This window comes from Durio zibethinus, chromosome 7, assembly GCF_047325235.1.
Source record: "Durio zibethinus cultivar Kanyao isolate XHJ-2024 chromosome 7, ASM4732523v1, whole genome shotgun sequence".
Classification (NCBI taxonomy): Eukaryota; Viridiplantae; Streptophyta; class Magnoliopsida; order Malvales; family Malvaceae; genus Durio; species Durio zibethinus.
The window spans coordinates 16,440,656-16,466,983 of record NC_143168.1 but is presented as its reverse complement, the minus strand read 5'-3'; the positions used below and the strand labels follow the sequence as shown (position 1 = coordinate 16,466,983).

The 26,328-nt window shown below is 27.8% G+C and overlaps 2 protein-coding genes across 4 annotated transcripts; both read left to right on the top strand.

The window, feature by feature from the left end:
- Window positions 1–2,279: 2,279 nt before the first annotated feature.
- On the top strand, window positions 2,280–5,876 carry LOC111277709 (oxoglutarate-dependent flavonoid 7-O-demethylase 1-like). Its single transcript, XM_022864123.2, has 4 exons — window positions 2,280–2,779; window positions 2,975–3,216; window positions 4,288–4,612; window positions 5,168–5,876. Exons 1-4 carry the CDS (start codon window positions 2,525–2,527, stop codon window positions 5,438–5,440), a joined length of 1,095 nt encoding a protein of 364 aa, XP_022719858.2. The 5' UTR covers window positions 2,280–2,524; the 3' UTR covers window positions 5,441–5,876.
- A 2,553-nt stretch (window positions 5,877–8,429) lies between these two features.
- LOC111276839 (26S proteasome non-ATPase regulatory subunit 12 homolog A-like) lies at window positions 8,430–15,474 on the top strand. 3 transcript variants are annotated; one of them, XM_022862733.2, is made up of 12 exons: window positions 8,430–8,679; window positions 8,782–8,979; window positions 11,687–11,794; window positions 11,889–11,993; window positions 12,080–12,136; window positions 12,247–12,443; window positions 13,880–13,979; window positions 14,057–14,169; window positions 14,278–14,431; window positions 14,511–14,588; window positions 14,745–14,996; window positions 15,097–15,363. In XM_022862733.2, exons 1-11 carry the CDS (start codon window positions 8,677–8,679, stop codon window positions 14,961–14,963), a joined length of 1,332 nt encoding a protein of 443 aa, XP_022718468.2. In that variant the 5' UTR covers window positions 8,430–8,676; the 3' UTR covers window positions 14,964–14,996; window positions 15,097–15,363. The 3 variants fall into 3 exon arrangements, with proteins under 3 accessions (XP_022718468.2, XP_022718467.2, XP_089619773.1); XM_089763647.1 differs by having other exon boundaries at window positions 8,525–8,679; window positions 15,166–15,363; XM_022862732.2 differs by having other exon boundaries at window positions 8,481–8,679; window positions 14,745–15,474.
- Window positions 15,475–26,328: the final 10,854 nt, after the last annotated feature.

The following is a 26,328-nucleotide window of genomic DNA, read 5'->3' as shown; positions in this document are numbered from 1 at the left end:
GATTATCGATGAAAATTTCCTCAGTAATTGGCAAACATGAATTTTTTTTTTTTGTAAATTTTATTTGTCGACAGATTTTTTCATCGATAATTGTTGTAGAATTTATGCCATATTTACCTACAGATTGCCAACGAAATTAAATGCATCAATAAATTTCATTGGCAATATATTGATATTCTATCAGTGACGATCGAAATTTTTCTATGATTAAATTTCATTGATAATTACCAATGAAAAAATTTTGTGATAAAATTTTGTCGCTGATAAACTTATTTTTGGTAGTGACTTTCAATTTTATCATAACAAACATAGTTAAAATATATTAAAGAAACAACTAAAAAAGTTCAAACTAAACAAAATGGAAAAATTGAAGGAAAAAAAAAGAAAGAAAGAAAGCAAGAAAGAGGTGCCACTTGGATATTCATGCTCAAGAATGGCAATGGGTCAACCAAAGACAGGTTTATACTCATCCTGATCCCAACCTAAGATCTTTTTTTTTTTTAACCTTACCTTGACCCAACATATATAGATATGTAACCCTCATCCGACCCTACTTAATAAAAAATTCAATAGTATAACATTTATGAAAATCTTATTTTTTTAATATTCATAATATCTTAATTATATATAAATATAGTATTTTCACAAATTAAAGTTTTAAATAATAACTTTATTAATATAATACATACACATATAAATATAAAATTAAATAAATATATATTTAATTCGACTCTGATTTTCAAAAAGGAAAAATTACCTCACACTAACCCAATTCTATTTTAAAAAGAATCATCCTTCTATGATTGGCAAGTCAAAACTTGTTGAACATGGGTTATTTTGTCATCATAACCTTCATTGATCTCATTTCTTACAAAGTTCATCTCATTAAAAAAGGCCAAAAAAAAAGGGGCTAGAAAAGGGAAAAAGGGAGAAAAAAAAGGTCAAATAAAGGTGTAATGTTAATACCTTAATTGCTCATTTATCTTTTCAAATATAGATAAGAAATATTAAAATAGATAATTAAAAAAAAAAACTAAAAGATAAACAAAAAATGATCTAAGCGAAAAAAAAAAAAAAAAACACCAAATGGGAGTGCGACGTGGATATCTCCATTTAAGAATGGCAACGAGTCGAATTCAAACATATTTATACTCATCCCAACTCTAATACATTTTTTAAATAATTCAACCGAAAATCAAATTATTATTTTTTATAGCCAATCCCAATCCGACATATAAATTTATAACTTACATTTGACCTGCAGTAATCCAAAATTAATTAAATAATTTAAATTTAGTACAATGTTCATAAAATTTTTTAATATAAATTACAACTTAATTATGTATAAATATAATACTTTTATTAAATTAAAGTATTAAATAATAATTTTATTAATATAATACACATATAAATATAAAATTAAAAATATATAATAAAAACTATATTTTTATACATATCCAAGGTGAAGAGGAGCACCTTAAACCCTCCTTTAACTTAACCTTTATTTTTAAAAAAGAAAAAAACTTGACATGATCTTGAATTTTTAAAAAATGCACTTATTGGATCAAAACAAATTGAATTCCAAATGATACAAATTGTTTTATCATTGTTACCTACATTGACTTATTTCTTATAAAATTTATTTAATTAAAAAAAAGGAAAAACAAAAAAACAAAAGAAATGGCAAAAAAGGAAAGAAAGCAAATTGAGATGCCACGTGGAGATTTTCATTTATAAATTCTAAAAAAACAAAACAAAAAAAAAAAGCAAAGGGTGGAAAAAAAATACACCTCTATGGGTTTTCTTTTCTAACAAAATATTTAATTTTTAAAAAATAAAAAATAGTTTGTTTAATAAAAAAATGAAATGGACTCCACACAAAATTTTAAAGAAATATAAATAAAATTTTTTATTTGATATAAAAAATAAAAAATAATAAAAAAGAGAAGAACTCATTTGGTGCCAAGTGGCACTCAAATGAGTAAAATTAACATATAGGATATAGAATGTTTAATTGGACACTTACATATGTTACTAATCTTGGGAATCTACCAATTTATCAACTTTTAATTTTCAAATTTGATTTTTATTAAATTATTTACAAATTCAAGAATTTTACATGAAAATTGTTATCTAAAGTAGATCAAGCAATTTTAAACATGTAAGTGATATGATAAAAAAAAATAGTACGTGTTTTACAAAAACAAAAAAGTAAAAAATAATTTTAACATATTTACATGAATTATAATATGATAATTTTTTATTTTATATTTTCATAAAATAAATAAATAAATATCTACCAATTATCACGTCTAATGGCTTGTCTGACAAAAAATGTAATTAGGGCGTAAGTCAATCCTGCCGCTGATTGGTACATGCCTACATGGTAATTGAATTTGCTAGTACAATTCGCTCGTTACGAGTTTGCAAGTACCATATGCTTTAGCTTAGCCGACTCCTTTTCCTATAAATATCTCCAATTAGGCTATGTAAATTGTATAGGCACTTCATCAGCTTTAGCAATATGGGATCATCAAACCCAGAAGATTTTAGCAGCTCTGATTCTTCAATGATTAGTGTTCAGGAGCTTGTCAAAGGACCAACAAAATCTATCCCACAACAATTTGTTCGTTTAAATCAAGAACATCCTTCCCTCTCTGTCACCACTCCTTTGCCATCAACCCCAACCATTGACATGTCTCGTTTGGTTTCTGGAGACGACCATGAACTTGAACTCCAGAAGTTGCACTCAACTTGCATAGACTGGGGTCTGTTTCAGGTTCGTGATTCTCGATTCTCCTTTTAGATTCATTCACCTAATAACCAATGCAAACATGATAGTAATAAAGAGGAGATTTAGCCAACAGCCACCTGATAACGTTGAATTTTTATTCCCAGTCATCAGGGTCAAATATATAAAAAGAAAATTACCCAAAAAAGAAATATATTTCAGAGTACTTATTGGCTTTTGCAGCTGGTGAACCATGGAGTTAGCTCTTCACTGCTGGAGAAACTGAAACATGAGGTTGAAGAATTTTTTAAGCTTCCTTTGGAAGAAAAAATGAAATACAAGATAAGGGAAGGTGAGTTGGAAGGATATGGGAGCAGGATCAGAGGAGATGGAAAACGTGATTGGGTTGACAGTATCAATATAATTACTAACCCACTCCATAGACGTAGTCCTCGTCTCTTCCCTGAGCTCCCTTCATCCTTAAGGTTCTCCCTGTCTCTCATCTTTCGCGTTTTTGTATTTAAGTCAATAGACCAATTTATTAATGAAGGGGAAGTCATTAAAGATGCATGTTTATCTTTCTTAAAGAATTAGGTTCAAATTCTTATTATTTTTAATAATAAAATAAAATTGCACAAGTGACTATGAAAATAAAGAAAGCTGCGTGATCATTTGCACGACTATTAAAAAAATTAAATATTCATTTATCCCTTTAATTATATCATTTATGTTAATATAAATTAATTTGGTATTTAAAAAATAAATATTTAAGATTAAATATTTAAATTTAAATCTTTTAAGGCTTGTTACTCCAAAAATTTTCGTTCACATGTCAAGAAAATGTCAAGTCGGTTATACGTAAGGTTCACATCATTTGTTAACTCTATCCTCGGATGAGAAAATTTGAAAAATACAAAAAATCTTTTTTTTTTCATTTGAAATATAAAATTAAAAAGCCAGAAAATAAAACTAAATTTTGAAAAAAAAATGAAAATAGCCATTTTTCCAAAATTTTTGAACAAAAATTTAATAATTATTTAAGTTTTTAATATTTTAATCTAATAAAGGCTTAATTGATAAAAATATATGTTTAAGATTTAATTGATTGTAATAAAATGATAAAAATTTAAATGATTATTAAATTTTATTCGAAAGTATTTTTGATCTTTTAGTCTAAATTCATCCATTAATAAAATGATAAATTTAGATTTATCCCTCATAATTTATTACAATGAACAAATAACAAACCAATTATTTTGTTTTGTTTTTTAAACGAATCATGATACCAATATATCTAGGCTTTATCATTTATCCAGCAGTTTGCAAGGATTTTTTTTTTTATCATTTCATTTGTTATTGGTTAAGGTTGACATCATAGCTCGATTTATTAGTGATATATATTTATCTTGAAAATCAGTTAGCTCTTGGCTTTGTGAAGTTAAGTTGAATTCTAAGAAAAAAAACTCTTTTTCAGTTTCTTTGTTTTGGTTTGGTAGAGTTTATTATACTTTCTTTTCTCATAAATTGATCATTAATATTTGATCAGTCTCGTGCAGAAATACCTTGGAGTCTTACTTATCTGAACTCAAAAAGCTTGCCACAAAACTTTTCGTTTTGATGGCAAAAGCTTTGAAAATTGATGAAAAGGAGATGATAGAGTTGTTTGATGATGGGTTTCAAGCAGTGAGGATGGCATATTATCCTCCATGTCCAAAACCAGAGTTGGTGATGGGCCTTGTTCCTCATTCAGATATAAGTCTTCTCACTATCCTGCTCCAAGTTAATGGAGTCGACGGCCTTCAGATTAGGAAAGATGGCCTTTGGTTTCCTTTGAACGTCATCCCAGATGCCTTTGTAGTCAATGTAGGAGACACTTTGGAGGTTAAATTTCTCTCACTTCTCTCTCTCTCTCTCTCTCTCTCTATATATATATATATATATATATTAAAAACAATTATGGATATATATATATATATAATTTATATTTATACACTATTAGTATAAAAGTGCTATAAACTTGAACGAATTATTCAATAATATTTTATAAAAAAATTTAAATAGTGAAATTATTTAATATAACGTGAATTAAAATTTTCAACTCCACAAATAGAATTAAAAAACTAACATATATCACCTTTTTTTATTTTTTATTTTTAATATACCATAAAAGGTATGTATCACCAATTAACTCTATTTGTGGAATCTAAAAGTTTCACTATCAATTTATTTAATAATTTCTCTTTTAAATATATTTTTACGGCTAAGCGTTTTTATTTTTTATATTTTTAAAATTTTAAAATTAATTTTTTATTAAATTTTATTGTATAATTTATTAATAGTATATAATATTTATATTCCAATAATGCATCAAATATAAATCAATATATAAACAGTATATCTTATTTGTGTTAAAAATTGTAAACATTGCTGATGCAGATCTTTAGCAATGGGGTTTATCACAGCATTGAGCACAAGGTTTCAACCAATACAGAGACAGAAAGAATAACCGTTGCCTTCTTCTTCAGTCCCAAATTGGAGGCCGACATAGGGCCGTCACCTACTCTCATAAATCCAAATAACCCTCCATTATTTAGAAAGGTGGGAATGGAGCAATACCTCAAAGATTACTTTTCCCTTAAGCCCAATGGAAAAGCATATCTGGACCATATGAGGATTCCAAATGGACAACATCAACACAACTCTGCTTGATACGTACTCGAAACTTCAACCTCAATTACCTATATATATATATCTCGTGATATCGATCATATAATATGATAATAAATTAAAATTTTATATTTAATGCATTGACGGTGTATATATTTTATATACTCTTGATGAATAAGAGATTTTGCCTCGTAAGCCTAATTATTTTGAAGTTCTTACAAATTAATAGGTTTATTGTCGTGAAATCTCTTATTAATTACGATGCATTAAATATATAAATTACAAATTATATCGAATTATTGTTACATATGTAGTATATTATATATGTGTGGTGTGGAAATAATTGGTGCTTCTGTAAGATCTGTGCAATAGGTTTGGTTATCTTTAATGGCTTGTTTGATCAAGTCTTGCACTGTGCTTATGTAATATTTTATTGAAATCAATAAAAGTGTGACTTTTAGTGTGTTTAATTTTGTAATTGAGTTCTAAAATTATCAAAATAATGTACTGAGCTCAACTAAAGGTCGCAATATTCCTAGTACGAATATATTCGATGCTGACTATGGATACAAGGGTCAGATTCACAATCACCGTTGGCTAAACATTTAGAGGGCTAAAAATGTCAAAAAAATAAGATGAATATGTGGATACGTCTTATAAAAATTTAATAAATATTTTAATTACGTAAAATAATAATAATAATAATAATAATAATTATTATTATTATTATTATATAAAAAATAAATTTTCTTTAATATTTTATCCTTATAGAAAAACAATTTTTCATTTTTCTTTCTTTACTTTTAGTAACCTTTAAAAGTTTATGCATAACAAATGATTTATATGGACTACATATATATAAATAAGAGATCAACAAAATGAAAATTTTTTTCTTTTGTTGGGCGACTCCAATCACTCGTTAAACCCAGTGTAAATATAGTATAAAAATCTTTTGAAATACACTATGGGGTTGTAGATTTTGAGCCCAAATTTAAAAGAAAGTCCAAACTTTATGAAACTTAATACTTTTACTACATAATAATACATCATCATTCTCATTGTAAGAGTTATGAAAATAATCAAGTATAAATCTAACAACTATTATCCATTAATTCATAAGTCATTGGCAAAAAAAAAAAAAAAAAAACTAACATCATTTAACTTAGTTTTAATTTCTATTATTTAACCATTATAACATTTTATCTTGGTTCAACCTTTAAAGTTAAAACAAGTTCCCTTACATTAATTTTGTTTAATATTTTAACTTTTATTGACCTTTTATTTTCAATACAATATTTTTTAATTCAATAATAATTATTATTAAACAAGTGTTCGTGCATTGGTATGGATAAATTTGATAATTTATGTATTTGTGTCATATAAAATAGTATAAATTCATATATTCATATTATGTTTTACATAAAAAAATTATGAATTATAATTTATGTCAATACAAAAAATATAAAATATATATTTTTTATGTTAAACTCTTACATATTTTTTACTAAAATTTTAATCTTTGTTATATTTCATGTTTTTTTTCATACTATTTTCATATCATGTTTTGAATTATTTCATTTTAATCACAGGTAAAAAATATTTTATTTTACCATTTTTAATTGTCATTTTTTGTTGCAAAATTTATCAAATTAAAAAAAAAAGAAAAAGAAAAAAAAAAGGGAATGAAACATGTATATTTTAATTGGTCCACTTTTTTTCATAAAATTAATTTTTAAAAAATATGAAAAACGAAAACCCATAAAAAGTTAAAAAAAAAAAAAGAGTGAATGAAAAAAATTGAAAAAAACTAAAAAAGAGTTAAAAAAAAAAAGAAAGAAAAAGCAAACAGAGGATGCTAAATTAGTATCTAATATTAAATTTAAAATAAAAATTCTTAAATTAAGATAAAAATTGTTTTATTAATATTGCACACACATATATATATAATTAAATAAATAATTAAAAAACATTTTTATATACATCTCAATATGAACCGGAGCAAAACGCCAAACACACGTTTTCGATCCAATCTCATTTTTTTTAATACTTGACTCGTTTCAAATAAATCTTGGTTTTTTAAAATTATTTTTTTATCGGATTTAAATGAATGAAATTTATAGGATATGAATTGTTTTAACATCTTTATCGATTAGTAGTTTATGTTACAAAATTTATCTTCTAAACAATACAAAAAAGAAACGAAAGATAAAAAAACTCAAACCGATTATCATGTGGACACATCCATAGTTTTTGTTTTTTTTTCACAAAATTACATTTATTAAAAGACAAAAAAAAAGGAAAAAATTAAAAAAATTAAAAAGAAAAAAAAGAAAAGAAAGTTCATTGAAGTATTACGTATATATCACAATTGAGTGGCGATCTATTAGATACAAATTGTTTTACCATTATTATGAATCAACTCTTTTTGTTACAAAATTTATATGATAAAAAATTGAAAGGAAAAAGCAAATTAAAGCATTATGTAGGCATTTATATTTTTTTTCAAAAAATTTACCTAAACAAAAAAATAAAAAAATTATAAAAAGTTAAAAAAAAGGAAAAAACACATAAGATGGCACGTTGAGATTTCAAATGAGTGTCAAACAAAAATTAAAATGAATCAATTTTATATAATAGATAGATGAGTTGATAGATTACATTTTAATTATGTATAAATATAATTTTTTATTAAAATTTGAGGGTTTTTTTAATTTTTTATAATTTTTATAATATTTTGTAATTTTAAAAATATATTTCAGATTTTTTGAATTTTTTATTTTCTCAAAATTTTTTGAATTTTAAAGATTTTTTAGTTTTTTTTAATTTTATTTTAATATTAATATGGTAATTGATGATATATCATTAATTGAACTTTCTTTTATATGTGTTAAAATTTTCTCGGATTTTCATGATAAATAAATAAGTTAATTAATAATATTAATTTAATATATTAAAGTAGATAATGAAATGAAAATTAAAATACCCAATTACGAATTTTATCTATTTATATATCAAATTGACATAAAAGTATAATAAAAGTGTCATTTCTGTATTTAACCAAAAAAAAAAAAAACTCAAAGCCGACTTCCTTGAATTTAAAAACGCAAAACCCCGTTGAGATAAGGTGGTCCGGTCCGGTTTTATAAGACTTTTTTCCTTGTTTTTTTTTTTATTATTATTTCAATTTTCCGACATAAGGCAAATTCACGATTCCAAAAACTCACAGTTGCACTTCTCTTCGTCTGTCTGCAAGTTTTTGTCATCTGAAGGCTGAAGCTATGGTAAAACTTAACTTTCTATCAATATTGCTTTCCTTTTTTTTTCAGATCAGAAATCTCCATATTCTTCTACTTCTTCTAATTCTCACCGATTTTTTTTTACAGGAGGGTAAAAACGGAAATCTGGAGGCGGCGATTGACCAGTTGCTTAATGTTGAGAAGCAGATGCGACTCGCTGGCGATGTCTCCGGGACCAAGAAAGCGGTCACCGAAATTTTGCAGCTTTGCTTTGAAGCTAAGGATTGGAAGTCTCTAAATGAACATATCGTTAATTTGTCCAAGAAACGAGGTCAACTTAAGCAGGTAACGAATATTTTTACGTTGCTCTTTAATGAATTCAATTTATCGTTATACATGCATTTTGTGTTTGGAATTTAGGTTTTCTGTACAACTGTGGTTTGAATCTAATTTGTTTATTTGCATGCGGCCGTGTATCTAATCAGATCATTTTCAGGGATTTTTAGGGTTTTTTTTTTTTTTAATTTTGGTGATTTGTGTGCTTTTAATGCTTCATTTGGTAGTTGTAATTGCTATTTGAAGTGAGGGTTTATTGAAATGTATGGCATCTCATAGTTGGATTTAGCTGACTTTCATTATTGTTGAATGTTTAAAGAATAACTTTGTTGCTTTTTTATTATAACGAGTAGTGGCTAAGCATAGGACTAGATATTCACACATATTTGGAAGAGAAGACCGCTAATATATTTGTGAGCCTTCCTTACAGTAGATGACTCAGCTACTAACTCAAGTAAACTTTTACCTTTTATTGTCAGTAGAGTTAAAGCTGAAAAAGAAGATAAAATGTGTTTCAGTGTATTGTTTCGGGTGTACCAGCATTTTTTATTTTTTTGTCTATAAAATGTATATACACATACAAATACACCTCAATTACACACCTATATATTTATATGCAAATATAGATTTTAAAAATTATAAATATTTAATATCTATCATTGTCAAACCTAAAAAAATTAAATAAATATAAAAATATTAGAAAAATATAGCAATTTATCGTTCAATCGGCTGATTTAATGAACATTTATTATTTTTGGATGAAATAATGAAAAATAAAAACGATCATGAAAGAGAAAAATTAGGTATAGAGTAAAAGAATAAAATAAGTGAAAAGATTAAAAGAAAACTAAAAAGTAAAAAATATTTTACTGGCCTGTATGATCCATATGGACTGAAATGGCCATTACAGGCTGGTACAAAAAAGCAAAATGGTACATGGACCTAGATGTATTAGTTTTCCTCAAAACCAGTGCATACTGGCGGGTACAGTACCGATAACATCAGTTTAAATCCATTTTTTTCTTCATATTTTCCAGCCTTTATTAGTTTATAATTAGTAGAATACCACCTTAGCATATTCCAGTTAAATGATGTAAAAATGTTCATGCAATCTGGTTAGATTTGTTAGTAAATTTGAATAATGACTCTAGATTGATTTGAACAAACTATAAAATACTACCTTCATCACAAAACCTATTATTGCTTTATACCCCAAAAAACATTTAATTGGTGATGTATTCAAGTATCACTTGCTATTAATAGTCATTGTCTCGTTGTGTGCCATGTTTCTATAGCCACATTTACCTTTGTTGCTTTGGGGTTCCACCTATAGTTGTATAGATGTATGCATTTGCTGACAATATTACTGTGGATAAAGACTTAATTTGAAATTCTTCTACTTTTTGTTAGTATGTACTGACTGTTGCATTTTGGATCATATTTTGGGATCTTTTACACCATGTCTCCCATATGATTAACTTATTGTTTTTGCTTGTATTTTAACCATTATCCAAGCAATAACCCAAATTTAGCTAAATGCTAAATTTGAGGGCCTAAGGTTTACTTCAATGTGCAATTATGGTTGTGGCTTTCCTTCTTTATCACTTTTTTCTTTTATCCATTCTCTCTCTCTCTCTCTCTCTCTCTCTCTCTCTCTCTCTCTCTCAGTTTTCTTCCCCTCCCTTTTTTGGCCTTTCATACAGCCGACCCCGGAGTTATAGGATATAAGGCTTAGTTTGTTATGTTGTTGTTGTTCCCTACCCTATTCCTTTACTTCTAGAAACCTGTAACCTCTTTATACCTGCCCTCTCTCTTTTAATTCTCCTGCTATCTCACTCTTCAATCAATCATCACTGCCCATCTGCCAGAGGCTACTCTCTTTCAGAATTACTTCTTTCTTTGTCCTCTACCATCAGTTTTTCTTCTCCTTTGCTCCTCTCAAGCTACCAACTTCCCTTAATCTCTCTTGCAAAAGCCACACAAGCAATGAATTTAAGGATTGTTGTGGGTTGAGTCTTTTGGTTAAACTGTGGAACTGATTTGAGGGGAAATAGTGAAGATTTATAGAGAGATGTGACTATATGCCTGAAGTGCAGTACCATCCCTTGTCCTTATTATTTCTGTTGCAGTTTCACTTTTAGCAGATCTAGCAATGAAAACAAACCAAATTCCAGAGTCTTAAAAAGAGAAAAAAAAATCTTCTACCTTTCTTTTCAATTTTTTTAAGCCCCATAACAAATGATTTTATTAGGATAGCTCTTTGGATGGTTCTGGAAATGACCATTCCACAATAAAATTTTGTTTTATCACCTCTAATATTTTCTTATAGTTTCTGTTGTGATTGTCCTTGAATTTATATGATTGTATTCGTGTTAATCAGAACAAGAACTTCTATGTTAACAGTTATTGCTATTGAAGCTAGAACCATAGGAAAAAAAAAATCAATTTATTAGGTAAAAAGCCCTAGTAAACCTAATTGTAATCACATCATGTATTGAACATTCGAGTAAATTTCATATCTGATATTCAGGATTGAGCCTCCTAAATTTAGATTTTTCCCCTTCCTTTTTAGTATTGTAAAGTACTTTTGTCAGAAATGTTGACAGCTTTTTGATTGAGTTTTTTTCATATCCTTGTTGAAAATTTCTACCTGCTATCAAAACAATTTGATTGAGTGTATTGTTAATACAACTGTTTATTTTTCTGCACTCTGCAGGCAGTGACTGCGATGGTTCAGCAAGCAATGCAATACATTGATGGGACTCCAGATCTTGGAACTCGTATAGAGCTCATCAAGACCCTGAACAGTGTGTCTGCTGGAAAGGTGAGTTTCTGACATTAAGTTTTCTTGTTATCTGATGTAATCTGTTTATTATTGTAACGTTTTTTTTTTCTAAACAAACTTCTTCCTTCTGTAGATTTATGTTGAAATTGAGAGAGCAAGACTGATAAAGAAACTTGCTAAGATTAAAGAAGAACAGGGCCTTATTGCTGAAGCTGCTGATTTGATGCAGGAAGTTGCAGTAAGTTTCCTCTATAATAAGATGATTACTTCCATGGATCTTTGCATTTATCCCCTTTTGCTCATATTTGATTGTTTGAACCGCAGGTGGAAACTTTTGGTGCCATGGCAAAAACTGAGAAAATTGCCTTCATTCTTGAACAAGTATGGGCATCTTATTTTGATAACGGCCCTTATTTTTCAATGTTATTGTATCTTTTAGATTAAGATCACAATAATATTTGTGTCAACTTGTCAATAATTAAACTTTGCAGGTTCGCCTCTGCTTAGATCGCCAGGATTATGTTCGTGCTCAAATTCTTTCCAGGAAGATTAGTCCTAGAGTATTTGATGCTGACACCTCTAAGGAAAAGAAGAAACCAAAAGAAGGTGACAATGTTGTAGAGGAGCCTCCTGCTGATATACCTTCAATATTGGAGTTGAAGCGTATCTACCATGAACTGATGATACGGTATTTGCCTCTTTGCTCTCTAGCTTTAATTATTTTTGCTCAATTTACTTGTTACCACTTTGATTGAGTTTTGATAACTACTATTATGAGGTTTATACGTTCTTGAATATTTTTACATCCTTTAGTTAGAATGGCATCAACTTTTTGTAAATACATAGCCACACAAATATGTATACTTTCAACGAACAACCTCAGAACTTAGTGCCATTACTATTGAGATCCCTTTTTCTTTTTTTGTTTGCCTTTTTTGGGGTGGTGGGAGAACCTATTTTTTATTTTGGAAAGAGATTGCTATGTGGAAATTTTGTTCTACAACTCAATTATTCTGTATAGTTGTCTTATGAAATATCCAATGCACTTTCAAATAAGACAGCAACAACAGACTAAGCTTTGTGTCCCATAACTCTGGGGTCGGCTATATGATCTACTTCCTTATACCTCATATCATTTCTTATTACTTGCATCTACGTATTTCATGGTCTACCTCTAGAAGTTTTAGTCTCTTCCAAATCTAGAAGCTCATTTCTCCTAATTGGTGACATATAGGCCTATGTTTCACATGTCCAAACCATCTCAAATGGCCCTCTCTCATCTTTTCCTCAATTCAGATTACCCCAAATTTTCCTTGAATCTCTTCATCTCTAATCTTGTTTCTTCTAGTCTTACCACACATCCATCTAAGTATTCTCATCTCAACTATGCTCATTTTCTTCTCATGTTGTTTCTTGATGGCCCAACACGCTGTCCCATATTTGAAATATTTGGAATGTGCTTTAATTGTGTTGGAATCCTTATATAAGTTAATGTTTGGTGGATCTCAATTAAGTTACATGCACCTTCCATCCATCCAACGCTTATGAGGACCATGATGATAATAAATAAGCACACAAGGACATCCATTCAGAATCCTCCCTCGTGAACTGATGTGAATTGCTAATAAAAAGGACTTCAAGTATCTGACATTTCTTTCAAGGATGACATCTGCAAAAGATTACAGTGAATGTTTTCTTTCTGTTGGTTATTATTTCAAATATATTATATTGTGGACAAGATGAGTAAAAATTTTCTTCTGCTGTTTTTGGGCTAGAAATCTGTATCTTTCATGGAAACTTGACCCTGGAGATAAATTCAAGGAACAGAGCCTGTAGTTATTTGAAAAATAGATCCTTAAAATTCTTAAACTGTTGTTGGATGTAAGACAGTTATTTGTCTGTTACTGGATGTAAGAATTGCAATCATAAGGTTTTCCTTGGCTTTTGTAGCTGAACTTACTGTTACAACTTGGCAACTTAGGAAGAAATATTAACCTTCTGTATTTGCTGTAAAGACTCAATCAACTGCAAAGTGATTGGATGCAAAATGAATTACGTGAATCATCTCGTCTGCTGCTGTGTGGTTGGATTTATCTTACTCATGAGTTTTCCATATCTCTGTAGGTATTACTTTCATATCAATGACTACCTTGAAATTTGCCGTTGCTATAAGGCAATATATGAGATTCCGTCCATCAGGGAGAACCCATCTCAGTGGATTCTGGTATAGCACATCTCAATATATCCCCTTTCCAGGTTTTCTTGAGCTGTTCTCATATATATATACACTTTCATTTGCAGGTCTTGAGAAAAATCTGTTGGTACTTAATCCTGGCCCCACATGATCCAATGCAGTCAAGCCTTCTTAATTCCACATTGGAGGATAAGAATCTTTCTGAGATTCCAAAATTTAGGTACGTCCTTGTTGAATTTAGTACTCATGAATATTTCATGCTCTGGGTAGGTTGTTTATGAAATGTTTTGTTATCTGATGACCACATTTGTTTAATCATTTGTCATAGGTTGCTGTTGAAACAGTTAGTTACAATGGAGGTTATCCAGTGGACGTCCCTTTGGAATTCTTATAAGGATGAATTTGAGAATGAGAAGAACATGTTTGGAGGCTCTCTGGGTTACAAAGCTGCAGAAGATTTGAGACAGAGAATTATTGAGCATGTATGTAAATTTGCCACCCTCCTGTTATTCAATACTGTTTACTCTGTTTCTCAATGGTAACCAATTTGATGCTTTTCAGAATATCCTTGTTGTTTCAAAGTACTACTCTAGGATTACCTTGAAAAGACTTGCGGAGTTGTTGTGTCTCACTATCCAGGTTTGCTTGCTTTTGTTTTTTTTCCCCTTCTATCTCTGTTCATTAGAAACGTTGTTGGTAGTTACCTAGGCCTTTGCTTGAAATGCAAAACAAAAAAGATACACGTACCATCATGCTATTCCCATCCTGATTAATGAACTGATCCTTTCACTCCAGGAAGCCGAGAAGCATCTTTCTGAAATGGTGGTGTCCAAGGCACTCGCGGCAAAGATCGACCGACCAATGGGAATAGTCTGCTTCCAGGTAGCACAGGATAGCAACGAAATTCTCAACTCATGGGCTGTGAACTTGGAAAAACTTCTTGATCTTGTTGAGAAGAGTTGCCACCAAATACACAAAGAAACCATGGTTCACAAAGCTGCTCTAAAAGTATGAAAATCATGATATTCAATTATTCACCAATTGCTGGTAGTAGCCTCTCTTTGTCACTTTTTACTTCATGTCTCTATGTTGGCATACAAAAGCTGTAATCACAAAATTAACATTTCTTTCGAATGATGGCTTTTAGAATATCATCATCTGGAGGTTGGCTAAGTTGAACTGTGTTTTTGAGTGCAAGGAAGTGGTCTAATTGCAGGTGAAATGTGTTGCATGCCTTCATTGGCTTTTTCTGAAAGTTCACTCTGGTTGCTCATACCTTTCTGAAACTGGTGCTGTTTTCATAGCAGTGGGAGGAAAACAATGAAGTTCACTTGTTATTTGTATTATTAAATCTTCATTATTTACGACATCCCCGAATTTGGTTCACTAGTGTATTTTTTTGAGCTTTTCACCATTGTTTGTATTCTTGCTTCATTTTCCTAGTGGTGAGCTAATCAGTATCTCGATGATTTTCATACTTAGAAAGTAGATTTGATAATTCATATATTTATATTTATTTATTTCATATTTAATACATGTAAAGTACGAAAATTATTATATTACAATTTATGTCGAAATGTCAAATATAAAATATAATTTTTTATTTTGTTAAATATGATTTTTTTTAATTTTAAATTGGGTTTTTTTTTATGATTTTTTTTTTCTTATTGTGTCAAAATTGTCAGGTCTATGGGAGAGTAAAATAAGCTTTTTTTTTATCCTATTATGGGGAGATATAAGTTACACGTGCTTACATGCTTATGCTTGTATGTTGTAACGAAAGTTGCAACTTGCAAGAACTCATCGTTATGTTTTGAAACTATAATCATATTGCAAGCCCTTACCGAAGAAGACATGAATACCACGGGAAGTGAGCTTGTCTTATAATAATATAATAGTGTAAGTTTTACATTAATGTAAATTAAATCACTTGAATATCTATACTTTTATATCAGTATAAATTTTATATTTTTTTTACCTTTGAATTAAAATTAATTTATAATTAATTTGGATCAGAACAATATTTTCAATTTTAATCATTTTATCAAAGAGTTAAAAAAAATATAAAACTTACATTGTTTAAGTGGATTTTTTTTTTTTTTTGTCTTCAAAGTCTTATTGTTATTTATATAAATAACATGAACTCATTTTATTTATTGAAAGTAAACTATAGTGAAAATTACCAAAGCACTCATGATAAGATAAAAAGGAAATGAGAGGTATTTTCGTCTTTAGAAAAAGAAATGAAGACCATTTTTTGTGTTACATTATTTATAGCTCATGTGCAATTTTTTAATCTTAAATATTTATTATTGAAAATGGAGATAAAAGAATCATATCTATATATTTCTTAGATCGTTCAATTTTCATATATTAAAAAAATAAATATTTATAAATAAGCTAGGAGGGTACCTCTCAAAATATTATAAAAAATTTAAAATGACAAAAAAAATTACAAAATAAAGAAAATAGTTATGAAGAGAAATAATTTTGAAAAAAAAAAAAAGAGTAATGAGTAACGGGATAGCAAATTAAATTTTAAGTTATAATAATGAATGATAGTAAATTTTTTTAAAAAAAAGGTTCCTTTTTTCTATTCTTTTAAAAGGAAATTATAATTATATTATTAAATAGTTTATAAACTTAAAAATAAAAATTTTAATACTATTCGTATAAACAACTAAAACATATTTCAATAGATTAAATATTAAGTTTAAATATTTTTCTTTTCTTTTTTTAATCTTGCTATATATTATTATTGTTAATGTAAGCAATCAACATTACTTGTAAAACATTTCTTACTTATCTCTTGCAAATTATATTATAGTTATTATTAGTATATGCGGTTTTTTTTTATCCATAAGTTTTGTGAATAATATGTTATTAATAACTTACGAAGATAAAGCTCCTTAAACATACAAGCTTTACAAAGGAATCATAAAGAGTTATAATTATGGGAATTTTACGCATCAAAACCTTGATTCTTAAAATTATTTGTGGTCATTGTATTGTTGAGATAGGGGCATTAACAATGCTTACAAGCTAGTACATATTAAGTCTCATTTCTTAGGAAGTAAGCAATCAATCTCATATATTAACATGTTGAGATATTTGGAGATAGAGTAATAATTTGATTTGTGATACTAGATTATATTATGTGTGAATTATTATGCTTTGGTTTCATCTTTTTAGGTCTGGATGTCAAATGCCTAAAAAAGATGCTTTGAGTATATGACATGAAATATAAGAAAATGGATGGGTGATCCAAAGAGTGATCACTCCAAGTGATTAGAGAGAACATATCTCATTTTCTAAAATAAAAATAAAAAGAAGAAAACATATCTTATCAGATATTGGTTTATATACTAGAGAAGTACTTGGCTAAGCCAATAATGAAAAGTAATATAAAAGCTGCGAAACTAACATTGAAAGATTTATAAGGTAGGCACTACACCATACTTTTGGTCATTCTAAGATATATGATGAAAAATCGAATTACAATAACATACTCTACACTTAAAGGCTAGTCAAACCATCTTAACTCTCCTAACATTTGGGTGGTTATAATATATTGTTAGATAATGCTCATAATCTATAAATATAAAAAAGAAACTCATGATTGAATTATTTTATATTTATTGTTAATATGTTGGGAGACTAATGGATCACAAATTAAAGTGACATTATAGAATTAAAATGTTATTTAAGAATTATGGGTTTAATTGTGAAATTGTGAATTTCCAAAAAAAGGAGTTGGTTAAATAGTTTAACTAAGTATGGAGATAAAAGCATAATTATTTAAAATTAAAGCACTTAAATCTATCCATATAATATATGTTTGGTTGGCCTTCCACTAATGCAAGAGAGAAATTGACAACAAAAATCCATGGGTTTTAGTTGCATACCTTTCATAAGGTTTTGCCATACTTTTAACTTTCATGCTTAGGGTTTTTACTGCAAATTGCTTCACAAAAAGAAAAGAGTTTTCTTGCTTTGAAGTTATCTTAAAACACTTAGCTTAGCAATTGTTGGTCATAAAGAGAAAGGAATATGAATTCTAATCTATTAGCATAGATCTCAACCAAAACACAATCCTTATCTTTTAAAGCTTTATGTTTGTCATTTGTGTTTATTTTTAAATATCAGATACTTGGATAGCTTTGGTTTGTTACAATTGGATCTTGGTGTACAAATTTAATTAGAGATGGTTGTGATTTTGGATTCATGACAATCCATAAGGTATGAACAGCACATTTTGTTTGATTATTGTATGTTGTATGATTGATGATTTTCATAACAAGTTGATCTTGTTAAAATATTCAATTTTCTTTGTTTATTTCTATTGCGTTTATTGTTACATGATGAATGTTTGTTTTAAAGCATGGCTAAGTCCTACAATCATGATATTTCATGTATTTGATGAAAAATATTGAGTAAATTCTACAAAAACATCTTGTGATTGACCTTTTCCACTTAATATTTTTGTGCCTTTTTTGTGTCACTTATCACTCTATGATCTAATGTTTCATTACCGTTCCTATAAGTGGTTATAATGTTAATTTTTGGCACATTTCTCTCACATGCACTTATTAATTAACCTAAAATTCTTTACCTTTACCATCTTCTTCACATTTGCAAATATTCAAACTTTTTCTTTATTCACATATGTTTTTTCTTCTTATTTTGTATTTTTGTCTTCAAAATGTCTTTCTTCTCTTTCTTCCTAAACTACCCTATTCTTTCAATCTCTTCTCATTTCCATTAGGTTGCCTTATTTATCTCAAATCCATGGTTGAAATTGTTGTTTGCATGATTCTCTTGTTTGTTCTAAAATCTCCATTAATGAGGAACTTTACCTTTCTGATATGCATCTTTAAAAACTTTGGCTATAAATGGACTTTTGAATTTGGAGCTCGACTTATTAATTTTTTTTGGGTTTGGTGAAATAATGGCTTGCTAGAAGTTGAGTTAATAGAATCAAACTCGTTAAAAAAGAAGGTCAGGGGATGTTACGTTGGATATAATGTGGCTTATGTGCTGTTATCCATCCTTAAGTAAATATCTTTTAATTTTATTTAAAAGATATTAATGGTTTAATAATTATTATGTTTAAAATCCTTTTGATCAATAAATAATGAAGAGAGTTTTATTTATTTATTTATAATGAAAGTAATTAAAACAAAAGAAAAGAAATTTAGTTTAAATTCATACGATGATGTAATGTATGAATTGAATGGTATTAATGAATGAAAGGAATTGCTTCACCTTTTCTGCATATAAATTGATATATTCTATCCATCAAGAGTATGTGTTAAGTCAAAAGGTCAAGAGAGAAAAAAAAGTATAAAAAACTATTTCTAAAAAAAATAATTATGGACTAAGATATGGTTTCTCTTCAATTAGAAAATTGTGAAAATCATCTTGTTTTAAGAGCTTGGGCATTAAAATTATGCAAAATTAAGGTTTAATTTACATAATAAAAGAAAATTCAACATGTGGTATCAAAGGAGCCGTTGGTTTAAAAACTTGTAATTTTCCTTTAAAAATTATTCTATATTTTTATTTCCTTTATAATTTATTTTCATATTGTTATTTGTTAGATTTGTTTCATATTTTATTCAAATTATAATTTATCTACAAGCAAATGGTAAATCATATCCTTAAATAAATTAAATATAGTAATAAACCATATTTATTAATGAAGAAATGCATAACATAATAAATATATTTATTAGATTAATGAATATATATTAAATATATATAATATATAAAGAAAGGTAATCAAAGTGGCATAATAAATGTAAGATAAAATAAATGAAACTATAGTCATTAAATTAATAATATAATGTTGCATTGTGTTTATAGGATACAATAATTATGTGAAATTTATATACGATAGTTTCTAGGTATTTTCTTTACTCACAACAATAATGCTTTCCGCATATGTACGATTTGGATTATTATTACTAAAATAATTGTTATGATTATTTATTTTGATATTTATAGTACATATAATTTGTTAGTCACCAAAGTGGCTAAATTGAAAAGTTTTTATAGATGTCAAATTAAATAAAATTCAATTATTTATGATTATGTAATGCTATAATGAAATGACATGACAATATATATTTATTGAGTAAATTGTAATTCAATGATTATAAAATATTTAAGGATTGCCCAAAAGTAAATTGCTTAATTTTATAATCATGAACATAATCACAGTTAATTAATATAATTCATTAAATATTTTTTGTATATCCAAAGATAGCAAGTATGTCTAATTACAGTATATATAATTACCAATTATGTGAAATCAAAATTAAGCATCAATTATATTTATTGTTATACATTGTTAGATCACCCAAAAGAGAACTTCAATGTACATTTAATGTTTATATAAATATTATTTGAATCTGTATTATGTATTTAAGTTACAATTCAAGGCATTAACATTTGTAGCATTTGTTTTTTTTTTCTCTTCATTTGTAAGCTTTGTCTATTATAAAGTTCAATGGGCTTAATGTTTTTAAATAGTGTGAACAATCCAGTATCATCTTAGTATTTTGGATCTTAATTTGGCACTCTTGACTGATAGACCTACTGCTATTACTGATTCTTGCAATACTGAACAAAAGTCTTTTCATAATGGTTGAGAAAAATCAAATATATTGAGTTTAATGTTCATGCGAATGACAGTAACAAACAACATTAAGTCAATGATTTTTGAAATTAATAATGCTAAGGGATTTCTAAAGTTTGTGAAAGATATGTCTCAATCTAACTTTGCTGATAAGTAACTTGTTGGGACATTAATGGGTATGTTAACTACCATAAAATTTAATGATTCTCGTACCATGCATGAACATGTCATTGAAATGTCAAACATAGCAATAAGATTAAGATCCATGAGAATGGAAGTGAATGAAAGTTTTGTTGTATAATTTATTATAAATTCCTTGCCTCCTGGTTATAATTCATTCCAAATAAATTATAACACTATAAATGATAAATGGAATGTGAATAAACTACAAAGTAAAGTTATTAAAGAGGAAGTGAGGCTTAACAAGTAAGGAATTACTTAATTAATCCCATGGGCCAACCAAGAGCTAAAAAGAAACCAGTAAAGAAAAATGAAAAGAGTAATAAAAGATCACTAAAAATTAATGTATTATCTTCCCAAATCCACAAGCAGGAACAAAAGAAAGACAAGTGTCATTTTTGTAGAAAGTTCGAACATTATTAGAAAGATTATATAAAATGTAAGGCATAGTTCGAAATGAAAAGTAAGTTTATTGCTTTCATATGTTTTGAATCAAATTTGGTAAAAGTTTCTTAAAATATTTGGTGGATTGATTCTTGGTTGCACCATTTATGTTTGAAATACAAAACAGGGATTCTTTACGACTCAGACGATAAATTTAAATGATAATTTTGCTTTTATGGGAAATTGAGTAAAAGCTTCAGTTAAAACCATTAAAACCTACTGTTTAATTTTAAACACTAGATACTATTTATATCTTTTTCAAACTCATTATGTTCTTTCTATTTCTCAAAATCTAGTTTTTTTTGTCTAAACTTGATATATCTAAATATTCCTTTAAGTTTGGAAATGAATGTTTCAATTTATTTAAACCTAACCATTTTATTGGCTCAAATATTAATTTTGATGGTTTATACAAATTAAATCTTGATAATCTTTTTGCTAAGACCTTATTGACCTTGCATTATAATATTGGTACTAAATGTGGTTTAATGAATGAAAATTTAGCTTACTTGTGACATAAACATTTGGGTTATAAATCCAAAATATATATATATAAAGATTGATAAAAAAACGAAATATTTCCTAATTTAGATTTTACTAATCTTGGTATTTATGTAAATTGTATTAAAAGAAAATACACAAAACACATAATTAAAAAAGTAGCTACAAAAAGTACACAGCTCTTTGAGATTATAAACACTGATATTTGTGGACATTTTTATATTTCATCTTTTAGTGGCGAAAATTATTTTATCACATTTATTGATGATTTTTCACATTATAGTTATGTCTACTTATTGTATAAAAAATCTGTCAATAAATGCCTTAAAAATATTTATTAATAAGGTTGAAAGATAATTAGATAATAATGTAAAAATTGTCAGATATGATAGAAGTGGTAAATATTATGAAAAGTATGATGAAAATGAATAATGTCCTAGTCCATTTGCTAAATTCCTTGAAAAGCATGGCATGCATGCTCAATACAAAATGTTAGGTACATCACAACAAAATGGTGTTGCAAAAAGGTGCAATCGTACTTTAATGGATATGGTTAAGGGTATGTTACACAAATTTTCTTTACCTTATCATTATAGATTTATGCTTTGAAAATTATCATGTATTTGTTAAATAAGATTCCTAGTAAGGTAGTTCCAAAGACTTTTTTTGAACTGTAGACGAGAAGAAAACCTAGTTTAAGGCACTTGTATGCTTAGGGTTGTCTTACAAAAGTAAGAATTTACAATTCACATTAGAAGAAATTAGATTCAAGAACAATCAGTGGGTTTTTCATTGGTTATTCAGAAAAAATCTAAAAGGTATAGATTTTACTGTCCTAGTTATAGTACAAAAATTGTTGAAACTAGAAATGCTAGATTCATTGAAAATGGTGAAACAAGTGGGAGTTTGGACCAAGCAAAATGGAATTTCAAGAAGTTAGGATATAAATCTTTTTACCTATAACTTCTTCTCAAATTGTTGTTCCTACAGTTGTTGAACAATTTAACAATTTACAAAAACATCAAATAAATAATCAAATACCCTATACTGAAATTGTTTCCAATGAACCAATAATGGATGAACCATATGAGTTAACATTAAGAAGGTCTCAAAGGCAAAAGAGATGTGTTACTTCTAATGAGTATGTAGTTTATTTACAAGAGTCAAAATTTGACTTAGGAATTGATGAAGATCTAGTTTCATTTTCACAAGCTATAAAAATTATTAATTCTAACAACTGGCTAGATGCCATGAAAAAAGAGTTAAAATTAATGGCTCATAATGATGTCTGAGATCTTATTAAATTACCTAAAGGTTGTAAAAGAGTTGGGTGTAAATGAGTCTTGAAAACCAAATGTGACTCAAATGGCAATATTGAACAATACAAGATTAGATTCGTTGCCAAAGGTTTTACTCAAAAAGATGGCATTGACTATAAAGAGACCTTTTGTCCAATTTATAAAAAAGAATCATTTAGAATTATTATGGCAATAGTGGCCTATAATGACTTAGAATTACATTAAATGGATGTGAAAACAGCTTTTCTAAATGAGAATCTAAAGGAAAAAGTTTACATGGACCAACTCGAGGGTTTTTTAGTTAAGAAAAATGAACACATGGTGTGTAAACTTAATAAGTCAATATATGGACTTAAACAAGCTTCCCAATAATGGTATCTTAAGTTCAATGATATTATTACTTCCTTTAGATTTATAAAAATATTGTTGATCAGTGTATATATCTAAAGGTCAGTAGAAGTGAGTTTATGTTTCTAATTTTATATGTTGATGATATTTTACATGCTACTAATGATCTTGGCTTATTACATAAGACCAAGAAATTTCTCTTTGAGAATTTTGAAATGAAAAATATGGGTGATGCATCCTATGTAATTGGAATTGAAATATTCTATGATAAATCAAGTGATTGTTAGGATTGTCTCAGAAAACATATATTAGTAGAATTTTAGAGAGATTTAAAATGCAAAAATGATCTATAGGTGTTATTCCAATTCAAAAAGAAGATAAATTGAGCCTTATATAATGCCCAAAGAATGAATTGAAATACAAACAAGTAGAATAAATTTTTTATGTATTTATTGTTAGAAGCTTCATGTATGCCCAAACTTGTACTAGACCAAACATTAATTTTAGTGTCGGAATGCTGTGTAGATATCAAAGTAATCCATGATTAGAACATTAGATGGCTACAAAGAAAGTATTAAGATACTTGCAAGGAACAAAAGATCATATACTTATTTATAGAAAATCCAATCATCTTGAGGTGATAGGATATCTATATTCAGATTTTACTAGGTGTGTAGATATTAAAAAATTCACATTTGGCTATTTGTTTCTTTTATCATATACTTATTTATAGAAAATCCAATCATCTTGAGGTGATAGGATATCTATATTCAGATTTTACTAGGTGTGTAGATATTAAAAAATTCACATTTGGCTATTTGTTTCTTTTAGCCAATAGATCGATCTCATGGAAAAGTAAGAAGCAATCTATCATTGCTACATCCACTATAGAAGCTAAGTTCATAGCATGCTTTGAGGCCACTATTAATGGTTTATAATTGCAAAATTTTATTTTAGAACTTGAAATTGTGGACAGTATTGCAAGCCATTGAAAATTTATAGTGATAATGTCGTAGCACTCTTCTTTTCTAAAAACAAGAAGTATTTGAAATGTGCTAAACACATGGAATTGAAATATTTTGCTATTAAAGAAGAAATTCAAAAATAAAAAGTGTCAATTAAACACATTAGCACTAATCTTATGATTGTGGATCCGTTAACAAACGATTTACCGCTAAAGATATTTAATGAACATATCAAAGGAATAGGCATTATTGAAAACTATTATTGACATTATGGTAAAGTTTTATGTTCTTTATGAATTTGACACTCTGTGCTCTGTTAAGTATTGTTTCTGACATATTAATGCATCATATTCTATTATGTTAGTATGTATACATGATTGAATTATATGAATATGAACAGGATCTGTCTCTATTAAAGAAATTATTGTTAGAACATTATGACATCTCTCATTAAAGGTCATGTTAGGTATGGAACTAGTATTGTGATACAGAGAAAGAATTATATTAAGTTAATGACATATAACCGCTATTATCCTTATTAGTTTTTGTTGAATGATGATTTGCGATTTGATCATTTAAAGAATAGACTTAACTTATATTATGTGCATTATGTTTAATTATTAAACCATAAAGCTAAATAATACCACATAAGCCAAGAGGGAAAATATAGGATATTATGTGACCTATGTGCTGTTATCCACACTTAAGTAAATATCTTTTAATTTTATTTACAAGATATTAATAGTTTCATACGTATTATGTATAAAATCCTTTTGATCAATAAATAATGGAGAGAGTTTTTTTATTATTTATGAAACAATTAATGAAAGTAATTAAAACAAAAGGTAAAAATTTTGTTTAAAATTCATACGGTAATGGAACCTATGAATTGAATGGCATTAATAAATGACAGAAATCTCTTCACTCTCTTTGCTTATAAATTAATGCATTCTATCCATCAAGAGTGTGTATTAAGTCAAAGGGTCAAGAGAGAGAAAAAAATTATAAAACAGCATTTCTAGATTAAAAAAAAATGATTATGGATTAAGGTATGAATTCTCTTCAATTAGGAAATTGTGAAAATCATCTTGTTTTAAGATCTTAAGCATTAAAATTATGCAAAATTAAGATTTAATTTGCATAACAAAGAAAAATCCAACACGCTCGAATTAGAAAAGAAAGGAGAAAGGAATAGAGCATTAGAGAGTAAAGTAGTTTGCTTGCCTAATAATGTTCTTATTTACTTTCTTTTATACTTCATAGATGGTAACATAGTTGTTTGTACATAAATTTAGTAATTTATATATTTGTATCGTATCTATTATGTGTCAAATAAGTATAAAACATGAAAATTGTCTTATTGACATACCAAACACAAAATACGTTCTTGACTTTTGCAAAGCCCATATATCAACATGCCAAACGCTTTGCTTTCATTTCTTTTTTCGAATGTGATTTTTGTGTTGCATTTAAAATTATTAGGTTTTATTTATAAAAGTGATGTAACTTGATAATATACACAAGTCAAGTGTAAGTGTTGATGACGTGACTGTTCACGTATAGCAATTTCCCCAAGCCAGAGATTATAAAGTGATGCCCTCAATCCTATTTGAAAGAGGGTTAAGCACTATGATCAAGTCACCCTGGACAATTGAGTGAGCGATTGAAGTACATAGTTGCCTAAAAGCTTTTACGTAGGGATACGCGTGTGAGCGACTAGGGGTAATTGTTTTTGCATTTGTGATCGCCTATTTGCTTTAGCATTTGTGGTTGCCTACTTCACCTTAGCTGTAGAAGTCTGTATGAAGACTGACGATACATTGCTTTTAGTCATCCTTTCCAATTTATCATTTTGTAGGCCGATCGCATTCTACGTTTGCAGAGTCTGACGATACATTGTAGCTATTCCTGAAACCCCACTTTAATTCAAATTCTTTGAATATAGTGAATTTTTCATGGGATTACGTAATTTAAATTTCTCAGACAGATATGTCTCTTGCTTT

Excerpts from the sequence above, each read along its gene's own strand:
- LOC111277709 (XM_022864123.2), top strand. The coding sequence starts at position 2,525 with ATGGGATCATCAAACCCAGAAGATTTTAGCAGCTCTGATTCTTCAATG. Across the intron at positions 3,217-4,287 it reads GAGCTCCCTTCATCCTTAAG|AAATACCTTGGAGTCTTACT; the intron begins GTTCTCCCTGTC and ends AGTCTCGTGCAG. Across the intron at positions 4,613-5,167 it reads ATGTAGGAGACACTTTGGAG|ATCTTTAGCAATGGGGTTTA; the intron begins GTTAAATTTCTC and ends TTGCTGATGCAG.
- LOC111276839 (XM_022862732.2), top strand. Across the intron at positions 11,994-12,079 it reads ATTTGATGCAGGAAGTTGCA|GTGGAAACTTTTGGTGCCAT; the intron begins GTAAGTTTCCTC and ends TTTGAACCGCAG. Across the intron at positions 14,432-14,510 it reads GACAGAGAATTATTGAGCAT|AATATCCTTGTTGTTTCAAA; the intron begins GTATGTAAATTT and ends GATGCTTTTCAG.